The following is a 23,929-nucleotide window of genomic DNA, read 5'->3' on the forward strand; positions in this document are numbered from 1 at the left end:
GTGATCAATTATATGTCAAGGACCAATAATGCAAAAGTTGCTGGACACAAAATCTGGAAAATAAGGAAGAAAAGGTGTCTACTTAAAATAAGATTTCTTTTTTAAAAATATGCAAATCCAGTATAATCAAATCTTGTATCTCTATATATTTCTCTAAAACTATTCTCAGTATGATCATTTATGTATTTTTCACTAAATCCAATGAATAATTCTTGGTTCTTAATATCTGGATAATTTTTGATAATACAGACTGTCTTTTTTTCTTGAAACATTTTCTCCTGATTTTAATGAAGTATATTTTCCTGATGTTCTTATCTCTCTACATCCTGCTTCCAATATCCTTTGCTCATTTCTTAACTATTGATATTTCTCCAGATTCTGTTCTAGACCATCACCTCTTCTCATTTATACACACTGTTCCTGAGTAATTTCATTCTATATTCTTGGCTTAGAAAACCATATACTACACATATGGGAATGAATCCAAGAGTGTACCATCCTAAGTCATTCCAGAGGTTCATGACCACAAATGGACTAATGAACATATCTAGTTTAATTTTTTTAAAAAGTCACATACAACACTTATAAAAGTATCTTGACCCCTAAAGAAAATATTGGGTTCCCAAAAATCCAACAGCAGAAAGTGGCTCTAAGTGGTTGCACATCCCACAAGAGAGCATATTCTTTAATGTACACTTTAAATGTGGCTACAAAAAAGAATCTTCTAATAGAAAAGCCTAGGATCACAGAAGACAATGAATAAAAAGATTCCTCCTAACAAACAGAACTGGGGAGAGAGGAGGAGCTAGGTGATGTTTTATATATGTGGAAAGTGGTTATGTCTATCTGTATTGTCTTTTAATTATCTTTTGTGGTATAATAATCACCACAGATTTAGCAGCTCAAAACAATGCACATTTATTATCTCATAGTTTCTGATAACAAAGAGTCCAAACATTGCTTAGGTGCGTCCCCTACAAGGCTACAATCAACATGTTGTTGGTTAGGGCTGGATTCACATCTGAACACAGTATTCTAAGTATTCTATTCCTTAAGATTACAGGCCTGAGCTTTATATAACTGCCCTACTCCAGTCTAACATAACAGAAAAGCTGTGGCCATACCCTCACCCTAAAGCCTGACAGATTTCTACTCTGACATGTGTTTTTTTTTAAGATTTTATTTATTCTTGAGAGACATAGAGACTCAGAGAGAGGCAAAGACATAGGCAGAGGGAGAAGCAGGCTCCAAGCAGGGAGCCTGATGCAGGACTTGATCCGGGACCCCAGGACCACGCCCTGAGCCAAAAGCAGGCGCTAACCACTGAGCGACCCAGGGATCCCTCCACTATGACATGTTATAACAAGGCAATTCTGAACTCTGCAGAGCTGGAGTCAAAGAAGACCAATAGGGAGCCAGGACGTTCATCCCCGCTGGCTGATAAAATGCCCTACTCCTGGGATGTCAGTGGAGGACTTGTGTGGAGATGAAAATTGTATACCTACCCAGTTGTCATGGGAAGCTCCTTCCCACAATCTCCCTTGGGATTCAACAGAGGACAATTGGGAAACCTAACACTTCTAGCCCCACATGGCAGTAATGAGGCTCCTTCTCCTGCTGGACAGGTGTTCGAGAAAACCAACTGAAGTAATAGGTTAAATAATATTTGGAGTCTCATGCTCTAATTCTGGACAAAAAAAAAGTTTTGACAGAAAGTTGCTCATCATAGGAAGAACCAGGAAGATCTTAAACCAAATGAAAAAGACATTCAACAGATACCAAAGCCCAGATAATAGAGATGTTAGAATTCTCTGACAAAGATTTTAAAGTGGCCATCTATGCTTCAGGGAGCAATTAAGAATACACTTTAAACAACACAAATTAGAAAACTCAGCAAAGAAATAAGAGATACAAAGAACAAAAAAACTAATACTCATGTCATCAGAGTCCCAAAGGAAGAGGAGAAAGGGGCTAAAAAAGTACTCAAATGAATAAAGGCCAAAAACTTTCCAATTTTGGAAAAACCTAAACTTACAGATTCAAGATGAATAAGTCCCCAAAACATAAACCCAAATAAATTTGTACCAATACATATTTTAGTCAAACTTCTGAAACTAATGTCAAAGAAAAAATCTTGAAAGCAGCAAGAAACCATCTAGATGACAGTAGATTTTTCATCAGAAACCATGAAAGCTGGGCAGCCCCGGTGGCGCAGCGGTTTAGCGTCGCCTGCAGCCTGGGGTGTGGTCCTGGAGACCCGGGATCGAGTCCCACATTGGGCTCCCTGCATGGAGCCTGCTTCTCCCTCCGCCTGTGTCTCTGCCTCTCTCTTCACTCTCTCTGAATGAATGAATAAATAAATCTTAAAAAAAAAGAAACCATGAAAGCTAGAAGTGGGATAATATTTTTCAAGACCTGAAAGAAAAGAGCTGTTAACCCAGAATCCTATATCCCTTAAAATTCCATCAGAAATGGCAAATTAATCAAGACATTCTTAGATGAAGAAAAACCAACAGAATTTGTCTCCAGCAGATCTAGTGTATAAAAAATCTATAGGAGGGGATCCCTGGGTGGCTCAGCGGTTTAGTGCCTGGCTTTGGCCCAGGACATGATCCTGGAGTCCTGGGATCGAGTCCCATATTGGGCTCCCTGCATGGAGCCTGCTTCTCTCTTTGCCTCTCTATCTCTCTGTGTCTGTCATGAATACATAAATAAAATCTTAAAAAACAAACAAACAAAAAACGATAGGAAATCCTCTAAACAGAAAGGGAATAATAAAACAAGAAAACATATAGGTAAACACAGTACACTTTACTTATTGAGTTTTATAAATTATATTTGATGGTCGAAGTACAAATTAAAATATTAACTACTATGTCTCTAAATGTATGTAAAGCAATACTTAACACAATTATGTTATAAACGGGAAAAGATAAAAGATTATTAATGGAAGTAAGGTTTCTATACTTCATCTGGTAAAATGACAACAGCAATAGACAATAAAGTGTGTGTGTGTATGCACATATATAAATAGTAACACCTGTGCAAACTCTAAAAAAACTATACAGAGATATTCAAAAACACTAATATTAAATCAAAATTCTAAAAAAATGTTCAGGTAGCCCATAGAAAATTGGAAGATGTAAAACAAAAATGAAAACCACATTAAACAGGAAAAAAGAGGCAGACTTAAGTCCAATCTATTCATAACTACATTAAAGGTAAATGGCCTTACTACACTAATTAAAAGATGGAGATTGGCAGAGTGGATGAAAACACATGATCCAAGTGTATGCTGCCTACAAGAAATTCAACTTCAAAAAAATAACATAATCAGGGTGAAAATAAAAGGATAGAAAAAGATGTATCATGCAAACACAAATCAACAAAAAGCAGGTGTGACTCCAGTAGACTTCAGAAAATTACAAAATACAGTGATGTTATATGATGATAAAAAGTCAATCCATTAAGACAATACAGCAATCTGAAATGTGCACACAACAAACAGCAGAGCTGAAATATTTGAGTAAAAACTGGTAGAACTAAAAAATGAGGAAATAGACAACCCACAATTACAGCTGGAGTACTTCAACACCCACTCTCTCAACAATTGACTGGACTAGACAGAGAATCAGGAAAGATATAAGATCTGAACAAGACAATCAACAAACAGGATCTAATAAGTATTTATAGAAAACTCCACTCCTAACAACAGAATACACATCCATTCAAATTCCCACAGAACATGTACCAAGATAGGTGATATCTTGGGTTGTAAAATAGACCTTAAAAAAACTTAAAAGAATTGAAATATAATAGAGCATGTCCTCTGACCACCAAGGAGTCTAACTAGAAATCAAGTATCAGAATGATAATGGGAATATCTTCAAACACCTAGAAGCTTTGTCAAAAAAAAAAAAGAAAGAAAGAAAAATTAGAGGGGACTTCTTCAACTTGACATTTTATCTACAAAACCTATAGCCAACATTATTGTTAATGGTAACACTGAATGAAGAACTTAGTGAGAAATCCCAAGATAGGGAAAAAGTAAAGGGATATCCTCTCTAAACTACTCCTACTTAATATAGGGCTGAGAGTTATAGCCAGGGGAATGGTAGAAAAAAAGATGTATATAAAGTGAAAGAAAGATGTCCATATTTGCAGATAACATGATTGTCTGTGTAGGAAAACTCAAGGAATCCATTAAAAAGATAGAACTAATGAGTTCAGCAAGGTTGCAAGGATACATGATAAACATAGATGTGTAATGACCATGTAGACATAAAATGTGAATATACAATACCGTTTATAAACATTCAAGAAAAATGAATTACTTAGGTATAAATCTAAGACGACATACAGTACTTGGATGCTGAAAATACAAAATAGTGATAAAAGAGATAGAAACCCTTAAAAATGGAGAATATAATGTATTTATGGATTAGAAAACAATAGAGTTAAGATTTCAACAGTTTCCAAATTGATATTCAAACTTCATTTAATTCCTATCAAAATCCCAGCAAGAATTTTTGTAGATATAGGTGAGATTCAAAAATTTATATGAAGGTAAAGAAGCTAGAAAAGCTAAAACAATTTTGAAAAAAACAAAGTGAGAGGAATAGAATGCCCATTTTCAAGGCATGACATAGAATAGTAATCAAGACTTTGTATTAGTGGAGGAATACACATGGAGATCAATGGAACACAAATAAGAACCTAAAAACACACTTAGGCAAAAGTGGCCAACTGATTTTTTACTAAAGTGCAAAAGCAATTCAATGAAACAAAGGTGTTTATTTCACCAAATGATACTGCTTCATTTTGGTGTCCATTATCTCCCCCTGACTCTCACCAAAAAGAATCTGCCAAGGGACACCTGGGGGGCTCAGCGGTTGAGCCTTTGACTGAGAGCATGACCCCGGGGTCCTGGGATCGAGTCCCACATCGGGCTCCCTGCATGGAGACTGCTTCTCCCTCTGCCAGTGTCTCTGCCTCTCTTTCTCTCTCTCTCTCTTTCTCTCTCTCTCTCTCTCTCTCTCTCTCTCACACACACACACACATGAATAAATAAATGAAATAAATTTTAAAAACGAATCAAAGTTTCCCATATTATACAAAAATTAATTCAGAATCAATCATGAACTTAAGCGTAAAATATAAAACTTTAGTACCATTCTTCTCAAGTGCACATGGAACTTTCACCAGAATAAACAACATATTGGGTCACAAATCAGGTCTTCACCAATACCAAAAGATTGGGATTGTCCCCTGTGTAGTTTGAGACCATAAGGCTTTGAAATTAGAACTAAATCACAAGAGGAAGTTTGGAAGGATTTCAAACACATGGATGGTAAAGACCATCCGGCTCAAAGATGAAAGGGTCAACCAGGAAATTAGAGAAGAACTTTAAAAGATTCAAGGAAACTAATGAGAATGAAGATAGAACTGTTCAAAATCTTTGGGATTCAGAAAAATCAGTCCTCAGGGGGAAATACATCGCAATACATGCATCCATCCAAAAACTGGAAAGAACTCAAATACAAAAGCTAACCTTGCACCTAAAGGAGCAGGAGACAAAACAGCAAATAGATCCTACACCCAGCAGAAGAAGAGAGTTAATAAAGATTCGAGCAAAACTCAATGATATAGAGAACAGAAGAACTGTGGAACAGATCAACAAAACCAGGAGTTGGTTCTTTGAAAGAATTAATAAGACAGATAAACCATTAGTCAGCCTTATTAAAAAGGAGAGGAGACGCAAATTTATAAAATCATGAATGACAAAGGAGAGATCACTACCAACACCAAGGAAATACAAACGATTCTAAAAACATATTATGAACAGCTATTCGCCAATAAATTAGGCAATCTCGAAGAAATGGACGCATTTCTGGAAAACCACAATATCGTTCTCAATGGGGAAGCACTGGGAGCCTTTCCCCTAAGATCAGGAACAAGACAGGGATGTCCCCTCTCACCATTGCTATCCAACACAGTACTAGAAGTCCTAGCCTCAGCAATCAGACAACAAAAAGACATTAAAGGCATTCAAATTGGCAAAAAAGAAGTCAAACTCTCCCTCTATTGCATAGTCAATATTTAATCACTATATTGTGAGACAGTTCAGTAGTGGAAGACAAGATTAACATATTGCTTTAAAACATTCTATTACTGGGGGATCCCTGGGTGGCACAGCGGTCTGGCGCCTGCCTTTGGCCCAGGGCGCGATCCTGGAGACCCGGGATCGAATCCCACGTCGGGCTCCCGGTGCATGGAGCCTGCTTCTCCCTCTGCCTGTGTCTCTGCCTCTCTCTCTCTCTCTGTGACTATCATGAATAAATAAATAAAATCTTTAAAAAAAATAAAAAATAAACTAAACACACTAACAGGTGTAAAGTGCTAATTTGGCATTTTATGTAAAAGTTACTCCTCATTTACTTTTGGAATACTCTAAAATTATACTCTAAGCACAGCTACCAATAACTTGAAGAATTTTTTATACTAACTTGGATTATTCTACTCATTGAAGAAAAGATACACTTATTTCTCCATGAATTCAAGGTTATTTTTAAACAGTACACATCCTGAACTAATTATAATTACCCCAGATGTTTCCCATAAAAATGCTCACACATTTGAACATGGTTTCTTTAGCAACTGTTCTATATCAAATTTACTGCAAAGAGCATCAGAATTATGATGTAACACTGTATCAGATTTGTTATGTTCAAACTACAAATGATAATGACGCTTGAGCTTATAATTTATTTTGACAAGTTTTCAGCTAATCTGTAGCTGTATGTATTTAATCCAAGGTCACCATAAGGAAATTCAAGATTTTTATGATAAATCTTCAATAATAACTCACCTAAAGGAAGTCAAAGTAACCATAATTTGTGAATAGCATGTAAATGTAACTATATAGTTTTGACCTTTTTGTTTGTTCTTAAAGCATAATATACTACAATCAACTTAAAATATCTCGAGTAGGGGTGCCCGGGTGGCTCAGTGGTTGGGCGTCTCTCTTTGGTTCAGGGCATGACCCCAGAGTCCCGGGATTGAGTCCTGCATCGGGGTCCCTGCAGGGAGCCTGCTTCTCCCTCTGCCTGTGTCTTTGTCTCTATCTCTCATGAATAAATAAATGGAATCCTTCTTAAAAATATCTCGAGTAAAATAACTCCATTCTAGTAATTTAATACACTTGGATAAATACTTTTAAATATTATAAGATATAACAGTGATATTATGAGACAATTACGTATTCAATGTCAGTGAAGATATGAATGTATTGGTGATAAGAAAGAGCACTGAAATATTTTAATTTGGCAATTATCTTTACTTAATATATAAAACTTGGAGAGGAAATGTTAATGTAGAATATCAAAGGAGTCCAAAGCGTTCCAGTATCTTTCTCTTCTTTTCCTGAAATAAACATATTTGTCAAATTAGCTGGGCTAATTTTTCTAAAGAAAAAGAGGTTCACTAACATTTACAAATACTTAAAGAGTCATTGACACTACGTCTATATTTTGAGATATACCACTTGAGGAAAAACATATAAAATATGTACATATTAATGCTTTAAGACTTTTCTTTGTTAGTTCAGGTACAAATGCAAATAAAATACTCTACAGCTTTGTAGTAAAGGTTTCTCTGTCAAGTCATTTAGTTACAACAGCTTTTCTGGTCCTTCTGGAAACAAGTTATGATCAATGAAAACTATGAGTTTGCTGCTTACACTTTGGAAAGAAACAGAAGAAGCAGAATTTCACATCAAAAGAATAAAGAAAAATCAATTTTACTGTGGAATCTAACAAAGTTTAACTCTGCCTATAATGTGGTAAAACTATGTTATGTAGAAACATAACCATGGGATTTTCTGGTTTGTAACCTAAGTCAAGGTATGTAGCCAATAAACCAAATCATATGATAATGAAACTGTGAATTGTTTATACAGATTTCATAAGACTATCAGTCTTTGTAAACTTAATTACTGTATGTAATGATTTATTCAAGCTATCTTAATCTTTATCATATTTAATTATCAAGGAAGGAGTTTATTACTTGGAATTGCATAGAATTACATGCTGTGATATACTAACTACAAAAGTACAACGCATACCTTAAAAAAGGATTTTTAAATTCCTTTCCCATACAAGATTATATTTAATTGCTTAATTTTTATTATAACCAGATATACATATTTATTTTGCATTCTTTTGTGTTCATAAGGAAAGGTAGACCAACCAATCTGTATTATTAAAAGAAACAGGTGAAGTAGATATAAAAGAAAAACTAGGAGTAGAAAGAAAAATAGAAACTTCCTTAGAAAACTGAAATTTGAAAACTCGCTAGAGCAGTTAAGTCCAGTAATTCAGGGAAATATAAGACAAAAGGGCAATTTACAGATAAAATGACTTGCAATTCATTAAAGATAGTAGCAACAACAGTTTAATGCCTTAAAAAACATCAGCCATTAAAGGAATTACAGGATGAGTGTTTCTAACAATGAAAAGCTACTAAATTTTAAAAACTGATATTGTATGAATTTAGTCAAATTTGTGTTACATTCTTGATTCTTTTTCTAGTATATATTAGTATGGTTAGAATCATGAGGCTCAGGCATAGGGTCTTACATTACACATCACTTGAGTAGCTACTGCACTTCATCTAACAATCAAGTGTTGAGTTACAGCTGTGTTCTGAAACATTTCAGGATGGTAAGAAATCAATAAATTCTCTAAATCTCTTTCATAACTCAATAATCTTACTCCATGTATCTCCTCGTTCAATCTTAAAAACTGATATATTTCCTCCAAAACTAGTAGCAAATACATAATCATAATCGTATGTTCAAATGGATTTGAATAAAGTGGTATGTTAAGACTAGCAAAGCTCAACTTCTTTGTTCTATAGAATTTCACCTAAAAATCTGTAAGTATTGATTCTAATTCCTATGACCATGATGTGGCTACCCATCTGGTAAACTGAGGGTGTTAATTATTAAGCCCAACTAGTCTGCTATCCTTCCATCTTCTACTATGCAATATTTCTCAGATGAACTAAAATTCTTCTCATTCATTCTGTTTTTCAAAACTTCAAATAAAAGTTTGCATTAAACTGTAAATCCTTGTGGAGTAATACATAGGAGATTTTATTTAGGAAGGATATATTAGATGCTTAACTTAAAGCCATGGAATGAACTCTCCCCTTCCTTTGCTTCAATGTGAACAGTGCTTAGAAAGGAAACAGAGTGAGGTATGTACAGTGTATGTACAGTGTATGTTACCTCCAATCTCTAGTGAAAAAATTAGTCATAAAACAGTGCTTATAAATATCTTTTTAAAAGTTACATGTTACATATCACATTGTTTTACACCCTAAAACAAAGGCTGTGTCTTTGTTCTCACTGCAAACTTAAATATCTTTATTGCTACCATATAAACAATTCAGTTTCTGATTTCAAAACTGATTAACTTAAATACTGATTAATAGTAAAGGAAATTTGATTATGCTTTAATCGTTACAGTTGAATAAAACAAGACACTCATATTTATAATCATAGACTACTGATGCATATTAATCCATACTACTAATGCATATTAATTCAGCATAGTAAAATATTTAAGTAGTAAATAAGGGAATTTTAAAAAACTGGAATCTCATTCTTATGCACATAGTATCAGAAGAGGTCCAAATATTACCTATTAAAAATTAAAAGAGATTTTCAAATTGTTCTACGACTGAGTGGTTTGAATTTTTCCAGATTTTTTAATTTTTTTTAATTTTTTTTAATTTTTATTTATTTATGATAGTTACAGAGAGAGAAAGAGAGAGAGGCAGAGACATAGGCAGAGGGAGAAGCAGGCTCCATGCACCGGAAGCCCGATGTGGGATTCGATCTCGGGTCTCCAGGATCGCGCCCTGGGCCAAAGGCAGGCGCCAAACAGCTACGCCACCCAGGGATCCCGAATTTTTCCAGATTTTAAAAAATCCATTAAAAATACAAACTCAGATCCTATATATGACATGTTTACACAAAATGGAAGATCTTCAATGTATTAGTTTGGGTGTCAATGGAGAAAGATTAAGAGAGAGGTGGAGAGGGACAACAGACACAGACATTGAAGTAAAAATTTTTGTTTGATCATTTCTGCATACTTTCCAGATTCTTATGATAGTACAATTTAGGAAAGTAGAGTTCTAACAGAGCAACTGCACAACACGGAGAGTGTGCCAAGTTCCCTAAAGGGCTGCAGCGTACGCACACATTGACCCGGGAGTAGCTCGGAGGGGCTCGGATGGTGGATCCGGGGAGAGGGGGCTGCGTGTCCCGGGCGCAGCTCGGAGGCGGCTCCGGCAGAGGAGGAGGCTCTGTGCGGAGGGGAATGCACGGCTCCAGGAGCAACTCGGAGGGTGTCGGGCAGCGGCTTGGCGGAGAGGCGTCTGCGCAGCCGGGAGGGCGAATCCGACAGCGCTGGCCCCGGAGCACTGGGCGCCGGGGACACAGCCCAGGATCCGGCCTCCCCCGGAGACAGGCAGAGGCTGGGAGGGCCCAGGACAGCAAGGACGCTCCTGCCCGGAGCTGAGTAGATCAGGGGCCCCGCCCCCAGAGCATCCAGGCCCTGCAGACTGAGAGCTCCTGAGTTACTGCAGGAGCTGAATCCAGGGCTCCAGAGCTGGATACCGCCACGGTGGTTGCTCCTCCTGGGGCCTCAAGGGGTAAACAACCCCCACTGACCGTTGCACCAGGCAGGGGGCAGAGAAGCTCCCCCAAGTGCTAACACCTGAAAATCAGCAAAACAGGCCCCTCCCCCAAAAGACCATTAGACGGACAAGTTCCAGGGAAAGTCAAGGGAATTAAAGTATACAGAATCAGAAGATACTCCCCAGTGTTTTCTTTTCTTTCTTTTTCTTTTTTCTTTTTCTTTTTTTTTTTTTTTTTTTGCTTTTTTGCTTGTTGATTTCTGTTTGCTTCCCCCACCGTTTTTTTCCGTTCTTTCTTTTTCTGTCTCTTTTTCTTCTCTTTTTTCTTTCTTTCTTCCTTTTTTCCTTTTTCTTTTTCTCTTTTCTTTCCTTCTATCTCTCTTCTCTTTTTCTCCTTTTCCCAATACAACTTGTTTTTGGCCACTACACAGTGAGAGAAATGACTAGAAGGAAAACCTCACCTCAAAAGAAAGAATCAGAAACAGTCCTCTCTCCCACAGAGTTACAAAATCTGGATTAGAATTCAATGTCAGAAAGCCAATTCAGAAGCACTATTATACAGCTACTGGTGGCTCTAGAAAAAAGCATAAAGGACTCAAGAGACTTCATGACTGCAGAATTTAAATACAATCAGGCAGAAATTAAAAATCAATTGAATGAGATGCAATCCAAACCAGAAGTCCTAACGACGACGGTTAATGAGGAGGAAGAAAGAGTGAGTGACATAGAAGGCAAGTTGATGGCAAAGAGGGAAACGGAGGAAAAAAGAGACAATTAAAAGACCATGAGGTTAGATTAAGGGAAATAAACGACAGCCTGAGGAAAAAAACCTATGTTTAACTGGTGTTCCCGAGGGCGACGAAAGGGCCAGAGGGCCAGAATATGTATTTGAACAAATCATAGCTGAAAACGTTCCTAATCTGGGAAGGAAAACAGGCATGCAGATCCAGGAAATAGAGAGATCCCCCCATAAAATCAATAAAAACTATTCAACACCTCGACATCTAATAGTTAAGCTTGCAAATTCCAAATATAAAGAGAAGATCCTTAAAGCAGCAAGAGACAAGAAATCCCTGAATTTTATGGGGAGGAGTATTAGGGTAACAGCAGACCTGTCCACAGCGACCTGGAAGGCCAGAAAGGGCTGGCGGGATATATTCAGGGTCCTAAATGAGAAGAACATGCAACCAAGAATACTTTATCCAGCAAGGCGCTCATTCAGAATGGAAGGAGAGATAAAGAGCTTCCAAGACAGGCAAGAGCTGAAAGAATCCGTGAACTCCAAACCAGCTCTGCAAGAAATTTTAAATTTTAAAATCTTAAAATTCCCCTTTAAGAAGAAGTCCAGTGGAACAATCCACAAAAACAAGGACTGAATAGATATCATGATGACACTAAACTCATATATTTCTTTTTTTTTAATATTTTTTTCTTTATTTATTTATGATAGTCACACACACAGAGAGAGAGAGAGAGAGAGAGAGGCAGAGACACAGGCAGAGGGAGAAGCAGGCTCCATGCACCGGGAGCCCGACGTGGGATTCGATCCCGGGTCTCCAGGATCGCGCCCTGGGCCAAAGGCAGGCGCCAGACCGCTGCGCCACCCAGGGATCCCTAAACTCATATCTTTCAATAGTAACTCTGAACGTGAACGGGCTTAATGACCCCATCAAAAGGCGCAGGGTGTCAGACTGGATAAAAAAGCAGGACTCATCTATTTGCTGTCTACAAGAGACACATTTTAGACAGAAGAACACCTACAGCCTGAAAATAAAATGTTGGAGAACCATTTACCATTCAAATTGAAATATTCAAATTGATCCTCAAAAGAAAGCAGGGGTAGCCATCCTTATATCAGATCAACTAAAATTTACCCCGAAGACTATACTGAGACTTGAAGAGGCCCAATATATCATACTTAAAGGATCTATCCAACAAGAGGACTTAACAATCCGCAATGTATATATGCCCCGAATGTGGGAGCTGCCAAATATATCAATCAATTAATAACCAAAGTGAAGAAATACTTAGATAATAATACACTTATCCTTAGTGACTTCAATCTAGCTCTTCCTATACTCGATAGGTCTTCTAAGCACAACATCTCCAAAGAAACGAGAGCTATAAATGATATATGGGACCAGATGGATTTCACAGATTTCTACAGAACTTTACTTCCAAACTCAACTGAATACACATTTTTCTCAAGTGCACCTGGAACTTTCTCCAGAATAGACCACATGCTGGGACAGAAATCGGGTCTGAACTGATACCAAAAGATTGGGATCATCCCCTGCATATTCTCAGACCATAAACCTTGAAATTAGAACTAAATCACAACAAGGAGTTTGGAAGGACTTCAAACACGTGGAGGTTAAGGACCATCCTGTAAAAGATGAAAGGGTCAACCACGAAATTAAGGAAGAATTAAAAAGATTCATGGAAACTAATGAGAATGAAGAAACAACCGTTCAAAATCTTTGGGATGCAGCAAAAGCAGTCCTAAGGGAGAAATACATCGCAATACAAGCATCCATTCAAAACCTGGAAAGAACTCAAATACAAAAGCTAACCTTACACCGAAAGGTGCGAGAGAAAAAAACAGCAAATAGATCCTACACCCAGCAGAAGAAGAGAATAAATAAAGATTCAAGCAGAATTCAATGAAATCGAGACCAGAAGAACTGTGAAACAGATCAACAGGGATCCCTGGGTGGCGCAGCGGTTTGGCGCCTGCCTTTGGCCCAGGGTGCGATCCTGGAGACCCGGGATCGAATCCCACATCGGGCTCCCAGTGCATGGAGCCTGCTTCGCCCTCTGCCTGTGTCTCTGCCTCTCTCTCTCTCTCTGTGACTATCATAAATAAATAAAAATTGAAAAAATAAAAAAAGAAACAGATCAACAAAACCAGGAGTTGGTTCTTTGATAGAATCAATAAGACAGATAAACCATTAGCCAGCCTTATTAACAAGAAGAGAGAGAAGACTCAAATTAATAAAATCATGAATGAGAAAGGAGAGATCACTAACAACACCAAGGAAATACAAACGATTTTAAAAACATATTATGAACAGCTATACGCCAATAAATTAGGCAATCTAGAAGAAATGGATGCATTCCTGGAAAGCCACAAACTACCAAAACTGGAACAGGAAGAAATAGAAAACCTGAACAGGCCAATAACCAGGGAGGAAATTGAAGCAGTCATCAAAAACCTCCCAAGACACAAGAGTCCAGGGCCAGAGGGCTTCCCAGGAGAATTTTATCAAACGTTTAAAGAAGAAATCATACCTATTCTCCTAAAGCTGTTTGGAAAGATAGAAAGAGATGGAGTACTTCCAAATTCGTTCTATGAAGCCAGCATCACCTTAATTCCAAAACCAGACAAAGACCCCGCCAAAAAGGAGAATTACAGACCAATATCCCTGATGAACATGGATGCAAAAATTCTCAACAAGATACTGGCCAATAGGATCCAACAGTACATTAAGAAAATTATTCACCATGACCAAGTAGGATTTATCCCTGGGACACAAGGCTGGTTCAACACCCGTAAAACAATCAATGTGATTCATCATATCAGCAAGAGAAAAACCAAGAACCATATGATCCTCTCATTGGATGCAGAGAAAGCATTTGACAAAATACAGCATCCATTCCTGATTAAAACTCTTCAGAGTGTAGGGATAGAGGGAACATTCCTCGACATCTTAAAAGCCATCTATGAAAAGCCCACAGCAAATATCATTCTCAATGGGGAAGCACTGGGAGCCTTTCCCCTAAGATCAGGAACAAGACAGGGATGTCCACTCTCACCACTGCTATTCAACATAGTACTGGAAGTCCTAGCCTCAGCAATCAGACAACAAAAAGACATTAAAGGCATTCAAATTGGCAAAGAAGAAGTCAAACTCTCTCTCTTCGCCGATGACATGATACTCTACATAGAAAACCCAAAAGTCTCCACCCCAAGATTGCTAGAACTCATACAGCAATTCGGTAGCGTGGCAGGATACAAAATCAATGCCCAGAAGTCAGTGGCATTTCTATACACTAACAATGAGACTGAAGAAAGAGAAATTAAGGAGTCAATCCCATTTACAATTGCACCCAAAAGCATAAGATACCTAGGAATAAACCTCACCAAAGATGTAAAGGATCTATACCCTCAAAACTATAGAACACTTCTGAAAGAAATTGAGGAAGACACAAAGAGATGGAAAAATATTCCATGCTCATGGATTGGCAGAATTAATATTGTGAAAATGTCAATGTTACCCAGGGCAATATACACATTTAATGCAATCCCTATCAAAATACCATGGACTTTCTTCAGAGAGTTAGAACAAATTATTTTAAGACTTGTGTGGAATCAGAAAAGACCCCGAATAGCCAGGGGAATTTTAAAAAAGAAAACCATATCTGGGGGCATCACAATGCCAGATTTCAGGTTGTACTACAAAGCTGTGGTCATCAAGACAGTGTGGTACTGGCACAAAAACAGACACATAGATCAGTGGAACAGAATAGAGAATCCAGAAGTGGACCCTGAACTTTATGGGCAACTAATATTCGATAAAGGAGGAAAGACTATCCATTGGAAGAAAGACAGTCTCTTCAATAAATGGTGCTGGGAAAATTGGACATCCACATGCAGAAGAATGAAACTAGACCACTCTCTTTCACCATACACAAAGATAAACTCAAAATGGATGAAAGATCTAAATGTGAGACAAGATTCCATCAAAATCCTAGAGAAGAACACAGGCAACACCCTTTTTGAACTCGGCCATAGTAACTTCTTGCAAGATACATCCACAAAGGCAAAAGAAACAAAAGCAAAAATGAACTATTGGGACTTCATCAAGATAAGAAGCTTTTGCACAGCAAAGGATACAGTCAACAAAACTCAAAGACAACCTACAGAATGGGAGAAGATATTTGCAAATGACATATCAGATAAAGGGTTAGTTTCCAAGATCTATAAAGAACTTATTAAACTCAACACCAAAGAAACAAACAATCCAATCATGAAATGGGCAAAAGACATGAACAGAAATCTCACAGAGGAAGACATAGACATGGCCAACATGCATATGAGAAAATGCTCTGCATCACTTGCCATCAGGGAAATACAAATCAAAACTACAATGAGATACCACCTCACACCAGTGAGAATGGGGAAAATTAACAAGGCAGGAAACAACAAATGTTGGAGAGGATGCGGAGAAAAGGGAACCCTCCTACACTGTTGGTGGGAATGTGAACTGGTGCAGCCACTCTGGAAAACTGTGTGGAGGTTCCTCAAACAGTTAAAAATATACCTGCCCTACGACCCAGCAATTGCACTGTTGGGGATTTACCCCAAAGATACAAATGCAATGAAACGCCGGGACACCTGCACCCCGATGTTTCTAGCAGCAATGGCCACGATAGCCAAACTGTGGAAGGAGCCTCGGTGTCCAACGAAAGATGAATGGATAAAGAAGATGTGGTTTATGTATACAATGGAATATTACTCAGCTATTAGAAATGACAAATACCCACCATTTGCTTCAACGTGGATGGAACTGGAGGGTATTATGCTGAGTGAAGTAAGTCAGTCGGAGAAGGACAAACATTATATGTTCTCATTCATTTGGGGAATATAAATAATAGTGAAAGGGAAAATAAGGGAAGGGAGAAGAAATGTGTGGGAAATATCAGAAAGGGAGACAGAATGTAAAGACTGCTAACTCCGGGAAACGAACTGGGGGTGGTGGAAGGGGAGGAGGGCGGGGGGTGGGAGTGAATGGGTGACGGGCACTGGGTGTTATTCTGTATGTTAGTAAATTGAACACCAATAAAAAAAAAAAAAAAACTAACAACACCAAAGAAATACAAACGATTTTGAAAACATATTATGAACAGCTATTCGCCAAAATTAGGCAATCTAGAAGAAATGGGCGCATTCCTGGAAAGCCACAAACTACCAAACTGGAACAGGAAGAAATAGAAAACCTGAACAGGCCAATAACCATGGAGGAAATTGAAGCAGTCATCAAAAACCTCCCAAGACACAAGAGTCTAGGGCCAGATGGCTTCCCAGGGGAATTCTATCAAAAGTTTAAAGAAGAAACCATGCCTATTCTACTAAAGCTGTTTGGAAAGATAGAAAGAGATGGAGTACTTCCAAATTCGTTCTATGAGGCCAGCATCACCTTAATTCCAAAACCAGACACAGACCCCACCAAAAAGAATTACAGACCAATATCCCTGATGAACATGGATGCAAAAATTCTCAACAAGATACTAGCCAATAGGATCCAACAGTACATTAAGAAAATTATTCACCATGACCAAGTAGGATTTATCCCCGGGACACAAGGCTGGTTGAACACTCGTAAAACAATCAATGTGATTCATCATATCAGCAAGAGAAAAACCAAGAAACATAGGATCCTCTCATTACATGCAGAGAACAGCATCCATTCCTGATCAAAACTCTTCAGAGAGTAGGGATAGAAGGAACATTCCTCAACATCTTAAAAGCCATCTACAAGAAGCCCAGAGCAAATATCATTCTCAATGGGGAAGCACTGGGAGCCTTTCCCCTAAGATCAGGAACAAGACAGGGATGTCCACTCTCACCACTGCTATTCAACATAGTACTGAAAGTCCTAGCCTCAGCAATCAGACAACAAAAAGACATTAAAGGCATTCAAATTGGCAAAGAACAAGTCAAACTCTCCCTCTTTGCCGAAGACACGATACTCTACTAGAAACGCCAAAAGTCTACACCCCAAGATTCCTGGAACTCATACAGCAATTTGGTAGCGTGGCAGGATACAAAATCAATGCCCAGAAATCAGTGGCATTTCTATACACTAACAATGAGAATGAAGAAAGAGAAATTAAGGAGTCAATCCCATTTACAATTGCACCCAAAAGCATAAGATACCTAGGAATAAACCTAACTAAAGAGGTAAACGATCTATACCCTAAAAACCATAGAACACTTCTGAAAGAAATTATGGAAGACACAAAGAGATGGAAAAATATTCCATGCTCATGGATTGGCAGAATTAACATTGTGAAAATGTCAATGTTACCAGGGAAATTTATACGTTTAAAGCAATCCCTATCAAAATACCATGGACTTTCTTCAGAGAGTTGGAACAAATTATTTTAAGATTTGTGTGGAATCAGAAAAGACCCCGAATAGCCAGGGGAATTTTAAAAAAGAAAACCATGTCTGGGGGCATCACAATGCCAGATTTCAGGATGTACTACAAAGCTGTGGTCATCAAGACAGTGTGGTACTGGCACAAAAACAGACCCATAGATCAATGGAACAGAATAGAGAACCCAGAAGTGGACCCTGAACTTTATGGTCAACGAATATTCGATAAAAGAGGAAAGACTATCCATTGGAAGAAAGACAGCCTCTTAAATATATGGTGCTGGGAAAATTGGACATCCACATGCAGAAGAATGAAACTAGTCCACTGTCTTGCGCCAGACACAAAGATGAACTCAAAATGGATGAAAGATCTAAATGTGAGACAGGATTCCATCAAAATCCTAGAGGACACAGGCAACACCCTTTTTGAACTCAGCCACAGTAACTTCTTGCAAGATACATCCACAAAGGCAAAAGAAACAAAAGCAAAAATGAACTATTGGGACTTCATCAAGATAAGAAGTTTTTGCACAGCAAAGGATACAGTCAACAAAATTCAAAGACAACTTACAGAATGGGAGAAGATATTTGCAAATGATGTATCAGATAAGGGGCTAGTTTCCAAGATCTATAAAGAACTTCTTAAACTCAACTCCAAAGAAACAAACCATCCAATCATGAAATGGGCAAAAGACATGAACAGAAATCTCACAGAGGAAGACATAGACATGGGCAACATGCACATGAGAAAAAGCTCTGCATCACTTGCCATCAAGGAAAAACAAATCAAAATCACAATGAGATACCACCTCACACCAGTGAGGTTGGGGAAAAGTAACAAGGCAGGAAACAACAAATATTGGAGAGGATGTGGAGAAAAGGGAACCCTCTTACACTGTTGGTAGGAATGTGAACTGGTGCAGCCACTCTGGAAAACTGTGTGGAGGTTCCTCAAAGAGTTAAAAATAGACGTGCCCTACGACCCAGCAATTTCACTGTTGGGGATTTACCCCAAAGATGCAGATGCAATGAAACACCGGGACACCTGCACCCCGATTTTATAGCAGCCATGTCCACAATAGCCACACTGTGGAAGGAGCCTCGGTGTCCATCGAAAGATGAATGGATAAAGAAGATGTGGCTTATGTATACAATGGAATATTACTCAGTCATTAGAAACGACAAATACCCACCATTTGCTTCAACGTCGATGGAACTGGAGGGTATTATGCTGAGTGAAGTAAGTCAGTCGGAGAAGGACAAACATTATATGTTCTCATTCATTTGTGGAATATAAATAATAGTGAAAGGTAATACAAGGGAAGGGAGAAGAAATGTGTGGGAAATATCAGAAAGTGAGACAGAACATGAAGACTCTTAACTCTGAAAAAAAAAAAGACTCCTATCTCTGGGAAACGAACTAGGGGTGGTGGAAGGGAAGGAGGGCGGGGGGTGGGGGTGAATGTGTGACAGGCACTGAGGAGAGCAGTTGACGGGATGAGCATGGGGTGTTATAATGTATGTTGGCAAATTGAACATCAATAACAAATAAATTTATTATTAAAAAAAGAAGAAGAAGAAAATAAAACAAAATAAATAATGTATGTGTAATGTGAAAAAAATTAAAATTAAAATTAAAAAAAGGAATAAGCAGGGTGAGCTGCAGAGGGAGAGGGCGAAGCAGGCTCCCCACAGAGCAGGGAGACCAGTGGAGGTCTCAAAGCAAGGCCCCTGGGAACATGGCCTGACCTGAAAGTAGGGGCCTCACTGACTGAGCCACCCAGTGCCCTACCTTGATCTTATCGTTCATCCGAGTGGTCGAAATGTGGGTGGATCCATTCATCCCATGCGGCGGCCATGAACATGTCACATCTAACCAACTGTGGACATGGCGTGCCTAGGACAGGTAGATTGACTGTCTAACACTCTGATTAGAATTGAGACTGAGACCGTGTATCTACTGTATTCTTCCAATGATCTTAGTGCTTAGAAATGTGTCTGCAATCCTAGGCGCTTTATCTCTATTCTTGGAGAAAGGAATCCCAACCAGAACTTTCCATCTACTGAGTGGAACTTGAGCTGCTCTGCCTTCCTCCAGTGACCTCTGATCTGGGCACATGAAGGACAAGGAACGGGGCCAGTTAGATGGAATCCCAGAAGTCTTTTGCAAACAGGAAAACGGCCTGCTTTCCACGTGCTTCTGTGCACCCAGGGTGCCACAGGCCCATGAGGCTTGATGTGGAGAGCTTCTTCGCTGGCGAGAGACAGCTGCTCCACAGGAAGATGCCCAGCAGCCCTATCGACAAGGTTAGGCAGCAGAGAATTCTAGGCCATGTTTTCTGCTATGATTGCCCACAGTAGCTCCATGAGGTTCATCCTCTTCCACAGCCCTTCTCAGAGGAGGAAAAGGAAGCTCAGAGAGGAGCAGTGACATTCCCAAAACATGCCAGTAGTAGAGGCAAGCCTCAGGCCCTGTGCTATGTATGGGGTGGTCACTCACCTGTGGAGCTGCTGGCCCAGGACCCTTTGGGCTTTGCTGAACACCTGGTAGACAGGGAAAACGACTGCGTTTTCTGAGAGGCTCCTCTTCTGGAAGGATCGCAGCAGGGACTGTACAAAAGTATCCATTCTGCCTTTGCGGTGAGTCCTCATGCTCCAGGCCTCATCTGTGGTCAGGGTGGATGATTCCTTTCCACACCAGAGGCACAAGGAGGGGCACTGTAGTCAGCTTCCAAGCCACAAGCCACTGGGAAGATCAGAGTCTGGCGCTCAGCCCAGAGACACCCATCCCCTCAGGAAGTTGTACAGGAAAAAGAATTTCAGGACCCACAGAGAAAAAGGTTTTAGGCTTCAAAGTACCATTGGTTGGTTGGGACGCAGGGTAGAGCAATGGAAACTTCCACACACATGAATAGCTGAGCAACACTCGCATTCTCTCAACTCAGAGCTTTTATGAAGACGAGTATTCCATGGAGTCATCCATAAACATCCAACTGCAGATAGAACACAGAGGGTTAGCACCTCAATTTTGCTCAACATCCCATAAATGGGGCCTGAGAAGAGACCACAGCATGGGCTGCATGGCATTTCCCCTAAGCTGATGTACCTTAATCTGTACCTGACATAGGGAGGAAGGAGCAGGGGAGAACACCTCTTTCGGCAGGCCCCAGGGGAGCCAGTTTTTTCTAGTCTGGGTGCTTGGCTTACCCTGATCATCTCTGGGTCCTGACTTTCACCATGAATGGGACTTGTTCTCAGCCCAGACTGGCCATTCTTGTAGTCGGTGGCCTGATGCACCTGTGCTTCTCGGGGGTAGATGGAGTAATTGAACCCTTGGAGCAACTCATCCAAGATTTCCTGTGTGGATCTCTACAAAAAAGACAGAGCCAGCCACTTGGGTCAGGAGGCATCAGAGGGCGTCCACCCAAACTGGACATCCAGGATATGGCAGATCTAGCAACTTAAACAGTCTGTGGGGACACCCAAGGTGCTCCTTGCAGCACGGCAGACATGGCAAGAGAATGCCATCATGTCAAGTGCCAAGGGCCTTCAATGGCTGAATCACTGTGGCAGACGGCCCCATTGATGGAGTACTATGAGTACCTCTACGGACACAGTTCATGACCCGTTGGGCCTGTAATTATCTGATGTGTTCTGGCACATGACACCTTAGGGATAAATATATGAAATGGCTTCATCCTACCCTTCTTTTTGTCTGAAAACACCCACTTTAGTGTGATTTTTTGTGAGGCCTGCAGACGTTGTGCAACGACAGTGGAGCTGCGTTCTACACAGGATACCTGGGGCGCGTGGGTGAAATAAGGAAAATGGTAGTGAAACGCAAAGACACTCAGTGCTCTGAGTGAAAAACAAACCACCCCCACTCCTCAAAAGCATGAAATCTATTCTGCACCATTCCAACCTAGGGGAACAGTGCCTTATCACCTCAGATGTAGCCGGAGGTTAGCAGTGGAGGTTCAGGTCTCTTTGCATTGGGCCTGTGCGACACTCGTGTGGAAACACTACGGGAGGGCCCCAGGTTTATCTCCATGTTTGTGTGGTGGCCATCTTGCTGTGGAGAACCCTCTTCCCATTCTCACCTCAGAACAGCACTGTGCCTTGTTTGCCTGGTACACCTGATCATTGTCTAGGGAGTTAGAAGAGTTGAAGCCACAGAACATCTCCTCCAAGATCTCCTGGGTGCAGCTCTGCAAATACAGTGCCCCGTATGTACAGGGCCAAGAGACATTAGGGTACTCCCTCCACATCACAACAAGGGGACATCCCCTTTAGAAATCGTGTTCTCTGCTTCACATCACAGGGGCATCTGAAGGGACATCTGGAAATGAGAACCCAGATGAAAGACACTCTTGCGCTCATGGCTTACATACTTGAAGTTGAGCTTAGCCCTCAGCACTCACCTTCTCATCTTGCCTACTATGACCTGGTGTCTGAACACCAAAGATGTGTCAGGCTTACAAACCGTGACACCTGGTTTCTGCCCAGGAAGGGCATGTTCCTCTCCTCTGTCCCCTCCTCACACACACAAACACACACACACACATACACACACACACATACACACACAGTCTCAAACAACACACCGTCTTACATGCATGAAAACGGAAACACACTCAATGAGGGTTAAAGAGGTGCGAGCCCCCTCAGCTGAGATTACAGTGTGGCTTGCTCTCCATTGGCCTCCCCCAAGGTGCCTTGTGGTACCTGTTGAAGTCTCCCGCACATAACCAGAAGCTTTTGAAAGAGGGCCGAACTGACGTCCATAACGGCATGAACATCTCTCTTTCTGGACTCTCCTAAGCCAAGAGCCACTGAAAGTAGGGCAACAGCAACAGAACAAATTTTTCTCTAGTTAAGTGAGCTGGAAAGAGGGACATTGTTCAATGCAGCTTCCTGGTTACCAGAGTTCTAAATCCGTTACACGCTTGTCCCCAAGGAAGTGATGTCACATTTTCAAGATTCCAGCCCGTGGGCCCCTCCCTTCAGTCAGACCTATCCAGAGCCCCTTCTTAGCAGATGACTGCTTGCCCCTCGTTATCTTGTAAACTTTACATCCGCAGCCAAAAATGCCATAGCTAGAACTCTCTGAAAATGCAAGGAAGGTCCTACTTTTCTGGACACGGAGCTGAATTCAGACCTCATTTTCTGTGCTTGCCTTTCCAGATCTGTGACCTATCTAACCCACCGTGTCTCTCATATCGACAGGATCCCAACCTGCACAGTGATCGGATAGTCAGAATCATCTTCCTAGGGACATCATTGGGGGTCTATGAATGATATCTGCAATGCACGTGAGCTGGTGCCCTGTGTATCTGAGGCGCAAATTTTCAGGATGGTGGATTGACATGAAGAGGTGAGATGTGGCATGGAGTACCAGTGAAAGTGGCCTGGGTTCCACTGTTTTCACTTGACCTCCGGCCTCATTTCAATGGGGGCACCATGATGGGGTGGGAATGCTCTAAGATGCAGACATGGTGATCTTCTGTAGTCAAACCATCCAATTTTTCCTGTTCTATTTTGAATGAGACAGAGGTGCCTCTTTCTGGGCTCTGGGGGTCACAGCCTTCACCATGGCTCCCAGCGATAATGACCTGTGGCATAAATATCCCTGTGTCACTCCGAGGTGCTTCATGACTGGTTCCTGACCAACACAATACATCCAACTCAATGGCATGTCATATCTAATTTCCAAATTGATCTATGTTTAAGGTTAGGGTTAGGCCTCAGGGTTAGGGTTGGGTTAAGCTTCAGGGTTAGGTTTAGGATTAGGGGTTAGGGTGAGAGTTAGGGTTAGGTTTCAGGTTTAGGGTTAGGGTAAGGAGTTGGATTAGGGTTAGGCCTCAGGTTAGGGTGAGGGTTAGGCCTCAGGTTTAGGGGTGAGAGTTAGGCCTCAGGGTTAGAGTTAGGGGTTAGGCTGAGGGGTTAGGGTTAGGGGTTAGACCTAGGGATTAGGGCTAGGTTTAGTGTTTAGGGTTAGGGTGAGGTTTATTTATTTTTTTTTTTTAATTTTTATTTATTTATGATAGGCACACAGTGAGA

The 23,929-nt window shown here is 40.2% G+C and overlaps 1 protein-coding gene across 7 annotated transcripts in view; it reads right to left on the reverse strand.

Moving 5' to 3' along the window:
* Window positions 1-7,307: 7,307 nt before the first annotated feature.
* The window catches only part of LOC144304052 (uncharacterized), a 30,086-nt gene continuing 13,464 nt past the window's right edge, over window positions 7,308-23,929 (reverse strand). For 3 of the 7 annotated variants that reach the window (XR_013371039.1, XM_077882482.1, XM_077882481.1), the window contains 4 exons: window positions 21,970-22,077; window positions 21,077-21,238; window positions 20,370-20,862; window positions 7,308-7,422 (listed from right to left, as the gene is read on the reverse strand). Coding sequence is in view for 4 of the 7 variants with exons in the window: in XM_077882482.1 (XP_077738608.1) it covers window positions 20,845-20,862; window positions 21,077-21,238; window positions 21,970-22,077 (288 nt within the window). In the remaining 3 variants the exon portion in view is untranslated. The remainder of the gene's footprint in view (window positions 7,423-20,369; window positions 20,863-21,076; window positions 21,239-21,969; window positions 22,078-23,929) is intronic. The other 4 variants (XR_013371040.1, XR_013371041.1, XM_077882484.1 and 1 more) reach the window with 3 other exon arrangements.

The sequence above is a fragment of the Canis aureus genome, chromosome 33, assembly GCF_053574225.1.
Source record: "Canis aureus isolate CA01 chromosome 33, VMU_Caureus_v.1.0, whole genome shotgun sequence".
Taxonomy (NCBI): Eukaryota; Metazoa; Chordata; class Mammalia; order Carnivora; family Canidae; genus Canis; species Canis aureus.